General features: G+C 35.5%; 2 protein-coding genes across 7 annotated transcripts in view; both read left to right on the top strand.

Moving 5' to 3' along the window:
* The window catches only part of LOC108688913 (pre-mRNA-splicing factor 38B), a 5,458-nt gene extending 2,489 nt beyond the window's left edge, over positions 1-2,969 (top strand). For 3 of the 6 annotated variants that reach the window (XM_018195468.1, XM_018195476.1, XM_018195458.1), the window contains 3 exons: positions 1,390-1,806; positions 2,179-2,415; positions 2,639-2,969. In XM_018195468.1, coding sequence (XP_018050957.1) covers positions 1,390-1,806; positions 2,179-2,415; positions 2,639-2,711 — 727 coding nt within the window. In that variant the 3' untranslated portion in view covers positions 2,712-2,969. The remainder of the gene's footprint in view (positions 1-1,389; positions 1,807-2,178; positions 2,416-2,638) is intronic. The other 3 variants (XM_018195487.1, XM_018195479.1, XM_018195493.1) reach the window with 2 other exon arrangements.
* A 599-nt stretch (positions 2,970-3,568) lies between these two features.
* LOC108689597 (glycosaminoglycan xylosylkinase) overlaps positions 3,569-5,587 on the top strand; it is a 2,975-nt gene continuing 956 nt past the window's right edge. Inside the window, 4 exon segments of the mRNA XM_018196457.1 lie at positions 3,569-3,628; positions 4,273-4,644; positions 4,849-5,149; positions 5,351-5,587. The exon segment at positions 5,351-5,587 is cut by the window's right edge and continues 15 nt beyond it. Coding sequence (XP_018051946.1) covers positions 3,569-3,628; positions 4,273-4,644; positions 4,849-5,149; positions 5,351-5,587 — 970 coding nt within the window.

The raw sequence follows: 5,587 nt of genomic DNA, 5'->3' as shown, positions 1-5,587 counted from the left end.
TATATATATATATGTATAATTTTTTAAATAAAAAAGTATATTCAGATTAAAAACTTATTAAAAGTTTTGAAAATTAATTTGTGCTTGCTCATTCATTATATTTTATATTTCAGTTTTGTCATAGTTATAATGTATAATTGAAAACTTAAGAATAGCATAAAATATCAATTGTACAGATGTACAACTTTGCTTCCGCCGTTTTTTTCCGAAATTCGAGGCTTTATTGTAAAAAACTGGTTATACATTTATGATTCAAAGTATTGTCCATCGCTGGCCACTACTTTCTCCCATCTTTCGGGTAGCATACGAATCCCGCGTCGAAAAAACTGGTCATCTTTTGAGGCTATCCACGAATCGATCCAATTTTTTACTTCTTCCTAAGACCGGAAGTGCTGGTCGGCCAGGTCGTGTGCCATTGATCGAAACAAGTGATAGTCAGAAGGAGCAACGTCTGGAGAATACGGCGGGTGGGGTACGACTTCCCATTTCAACGTTTCCAAGTATGTCTTGACCACTTTCGCAACATGGGGTCGAGCATTGTCATGCTGCAAAATCACTTTATCGTGTCTCTCGTTGTATTGCGGCCGTTTGTCTTTCAATGCTCGGCTCAAACGCATCAATTGCGTTCGATACCGATCGCCTGTGATTGTTTCGATTTTAACAGTTCATAATACACTACGCCGAGCTGTTGGTCCCACCAAATACAGAGCATGACCTTGGACGTCAAAATCATCGTTCTTGAAGCGTTGAAACCACTCACGACACGTTCTTTCATTAATAGCGGCCTCACCATAAGTATTTGAGAGCATTCGATGAGCCTCAGCCGCAGATTTCTTCATATTGAAGCAAAAAATTAAAATCTCCCGCAAATGATGAGAATTTGGCTCGTAAACTGACATTTTCAATCGAGAATAACTTTATGATGCAGACACAAATTGACTAATGTTTCTATGGAGTTATGTTGACAGATGCCCAAGTTTATTGTATGACGTCATGATCTATTTATTTCGACTACCACTTACCGCTAAGCCTATAGGAATCTATAGGAAAACGGTGAAAGCAAAGTTGTATACCTAATAATACCAATTGTAATATCAATCAATTAATTTTTTAATTTATGATTATCTGTGATAAAGGTTAATTGTGTGTATATATATATATATATATATGTATGTGTGTGTATGCAGCGCGCACATCTACACACATGTATATATTAATATACACACATGGCAGTTGAAGCGGTAAATTTGCTTGGTTTAATATGAGTATACTAATCAAGGTTGCTGCAAGTAGTCATTTGAATAGGTCCTTCCAGACCCTGTAGGCTAGATGTCGTAACAGTTCAAGTCAAGCTATAAACTGGTTATGATTATGATTATATATACACAGTACGGTTACAATTAGATATACACAGCCACCGGCAGACTTGTTCAGCTGGTACAACGATTATCTGGAGGATGAAGAGGAACTAGATGTGAAGGCGGGTGGCGGGCAAGTGATGAAAATGGGCGACATTCTCAAACAATTCCTTACCAAACTCGAGTGGTTTTCTACATTGTTTCCACGGATACCGGTACCAATCCAAAAAGATTTGGAGTTGCGATTAGCCGAGCGTTTTCCGCAACAGCAGGTGAATGCACGAAACGCTAAGCCGCCAATCACTCTCAATAGTCATGGCAAGTATGGCAACAAAGATGGTCGTAAGGACAACGGTAATTTGACATCGCGTAATCAGCAACCCCGTCATATCCCCGATAACGAGACTCAGTGGGGTGAGGCCGAGCGTATGAGCCAGTGGCGTGCCAGGTGCGTCCATGTGGTATGAATACAACGATCACGTTATTAATACTTGAATAAATACATATATAGAGGTCACACACATTTCAAAGATAATTTTTGAAATTTAAATATTTGTCGTTTATGTACTTTGAGATGTAGAAACTAAATCTGATAAAAAGTTGATGTTTTCGTGTTTTGTCTTGAAAGACACGACGATAGACTTACCTAAAAAATTATTCTCTTTAATGTACATACATTTGTCGGTGAAAGGAGATAAAATATTAATAACTTTTTTCGATCGAGCTTAGATTGAGCTTAGATCAAGCTTAGATCGAGTTTTAAAATCAACCAATCAGGACAACCAATGTCATACTTCCGTTCGTACGTGTCTCTTTACAGAACCGATGAGGATCGTAAGGATAAGAATAGAGAGCGCGATCGCGATCGCGAGAGGTTGCGGGAGCGTGATAGAGAAAGAGCTCGCGAACGGGATCGTGAAAGAGACAGGTATAACAGAAGATCGAACAGTCGTGACAGAAATAGAAGACAGAAGGATTATAGAAGCCGTAGCAGAGACAGATCATATAGAGATCGAAGCAGAGATCGCCATCGCGACAGAGACCGACATCGGGATAAGTAAGGACAGAAGCAAGAATAGAAATTTTTTTTTTATTTTAATAGACACGTCGTATAGTCACTATATATGTATAATTTTATATTTGCTACTTATAGAATTTTATAAGAATTTGTGTCAAATGGGGGGGGGGGGGAGATATTTTATAGAACACACAATTTATCTCAAATTGGTTGCATTTACAATTTTTTATGTATATTAAAAAAATAATAATTTTGATTTTAGGAGAGGCTCGCCATATGACTATGCCACAGAATTGGCACGCGAACGCGAAAGGCAACGAAGGGAAAGAGAATGAGAAATGAATACGATTACACGTTGTGTACATATTTAATTCTTTCTACGAACTATGTAACGAGCATTAAGAAGAAAAAGTGACAGTAGCTACCGAGCCAAGTCATCATCACCACCATTGCAATCACGATCTCTATCATCAACGTCTGCACTATTTATGTGCGTTCACAGGAGAATGTGTTTTCCAAGCGAAATATAAGTCTAAGTTTAACTCTATATTCACATATAGTTTACATGTTTTTATAAAATAAATTCGTCACTGTCATTGCTGTTTTTCACTGTGTATCCCACAATATTTTTACATTACATTTTTGTCACTTCAAGATTTGTCCAAACAAAAAAGGAATTTGTCTCGAAGAGGGATTTGTCTTGTGTTTTTTCGTGCTGACTTGCTAAAAACGTACGGATATGTATATATATATATATATATATATATATATAAAACATCAAATTACACATATTAAATAATAATGATTTCGTGTCAATTTCGTGTCAATTATATAATGTTTTAGAATCTTTTTAGATTTATTTTGAAAAACTCGTTTTTTCTTTTGGATAAGTTTTATGAAGGAAAATCAGTACAATAAGATATAATAATTCATAAACATCCAAAAGTTTAAAAGCAACTTAATAGCAAGTAGTTACATTTTATGCATAGTTTCTTTTCTGTAAAAACGAACCAAGTTTAAATTTGCAAAAGCGTTTTTATAATGTCCAAGAGTTTCATTCATCATCATAGTTGCATGACATGAATGAGACAAAGGACGTTAGAACTAGCTGGGACGCATGAACACATCGCTCCGGCGCGTCTTAAGTGGAGTCAGAGTGGTGAGTAAAAATGGCGACGATGTCTAAACGCGAATGAAACGTCGGCGATATTCGACGATATTGACGAACAATGAGACAGACGCGAGTTACCAGGTGACAGCGAACACATGGCCAATTGCTTCAAGGTGAAGATGTGAATCTTTGAAATAAACATTATTGCTGACATTTGTTATCACACGCCGATATCGATTATTCGAATGTTCGAATGTATAAGAGATTTGTAGTGATTTTAAATTATAAGAGTTATATTGAGTTCATTGTTAAAATTCTTGTATCTATATAATTGTGATTCAATTGGAAAACGGGAAAATTCGGTTAATTATAATTAATGATGACTGAGTATACGATGTTGATGCAATTTCACGGATGTTACAAAGTCGCCATAATGTCACAAACAGGAATTGCGTAATATGCTCGCCAATGACGCGGGAAATTTTGTTTCTCACCTCTTTAATATTTTCTGTGTAAAAGTGTATTGAAAAAAATTATCTTCACAATTTATTAATTTTGGGAAATTATTTTGTATATCTTGCAATATAAATTTCTAAATAATAAAAAGAAATGTATACTATTTAAATTATAGTTAAATCAATTAAATTATGCTTTAAAAAGAGAGTTAAGAAAATTAAGTTATTGAGATATATAATTTCTTCATGATTTATTAAAGAGTAACAATTAATATAATTTTACTATTAAAGAATTATAATCGTAAAATTAAAAGTTCATAAAAATTGCAGATGATTGGCCGACGTTGCGCTCTTTTCGCCTTGAGCATCCTTTTGATCTTAGTCCTCAGCGTAAACATCTACTTCATCCGAATGATTGTTGAGAGTTCTTCCTCGCACAGGATGTACGCCAAAAATTTACCGGAACCGAAAGCTAGGCAAGGTCCTTCCACGCCTTCGCGATCCGATGAAAAAGATTTGCAGCTACAATTAAAGTCAATTGTAAAGATTATCGGCGAAGGAATCAAAGAGGAGATTCGTTCATTGCCTTCCAAGTATTTCAAACAGAATACAAGTTATACTATCGTTCTGGAACGATTGCTAGCCGAGTTGACGATAATGCCAAATGTCCGCGAAGACATTTGGAATATTCCCAATAATAATGTTAGTTAAAAAATTCTTTGAAACATTTTACATTTCATAACGTAAGAGATAAAAAAAGATTTTTAAGTATAATTTAGAGAAAGAAATAAATTGGAGAAACAAATATATATGTGTATGTGTGCGTGCGCGCGCGCGCGCGTGCGCGCACGTGTGTGTGTGTATAATACACATAACTTATTTTTTATTATATATGTCTATATTTAGTGGCCAGATGCACATCAGTTGATACCACCGGCAGCACCGGAACTAGGGACTATTTTGGAAGTTTTGCGGAGATCTAAAATAGTCCGTGCGGATAATGCTCCATTAGGTACACAACTGAAGCTTATGCTTAATCTTGAGAATGATATAAAAGCATTATTCAAGCCACAATGGTACTCCAGAGACACTATTCTACATGGACCAGTGTATCATGGCAAGGATCGCCACAATGCTGAAGTGGTGGCTTTTCATTTATCGTCCTTGTTGGCGTTGCGAAGAGTACCACTCGCCGTTATTCGAAAACGTATGTTGAAGTTAAAATGAAGAAGATTGAAAAAGATCATATATAAATTAGACTTCTGCTTATTTTTAATAGAAACTCTTCAACTAAATTTTTTAAAATTTACAATAAAAATCTTAATTATAATTACCTTTCTTTAATAAATATTAATTAATATTTTTTGTTATAAATTGATGAAGAACGAAATGTATAATACATTTGTAGTTGACTTGAAAGAAGAGATTGGTAATTACGCGACACCGGCATTATACGCAACCATGTATCAAGAGGGTAACAATACATGTCTATATGGCATTTGTCATTATTGTTCTCCAGCCGATCCTGTCTGTGGGACGGGAGATGTATTGGAGGGTACCCTTATCTTTTGGCTTCCACGATATTTAAGACTAGTCAAACATCGTCATCCTTGGCAACGAACTTATAAAAGAAACAAACTTGCTG

The sequence above is a fragment of the Atta colombica genome, unplaced genomic scaffold, assembly GCF_001594045.1.
Source record: "Atta colombica isolate Treedump-2 unplaced genomic scaffold, Acol1.0 scaffold105, whole genome shotgun sequence".
Lineage (NCBI taxonomy): Eukaryota > Metazoa > Arthropoda > Insecta > Hymenoptera > Formicidae > Atta > Atta colombica.
This window is presented reverse-complemented; position numbering and strand designations above follow the sequence as displayed.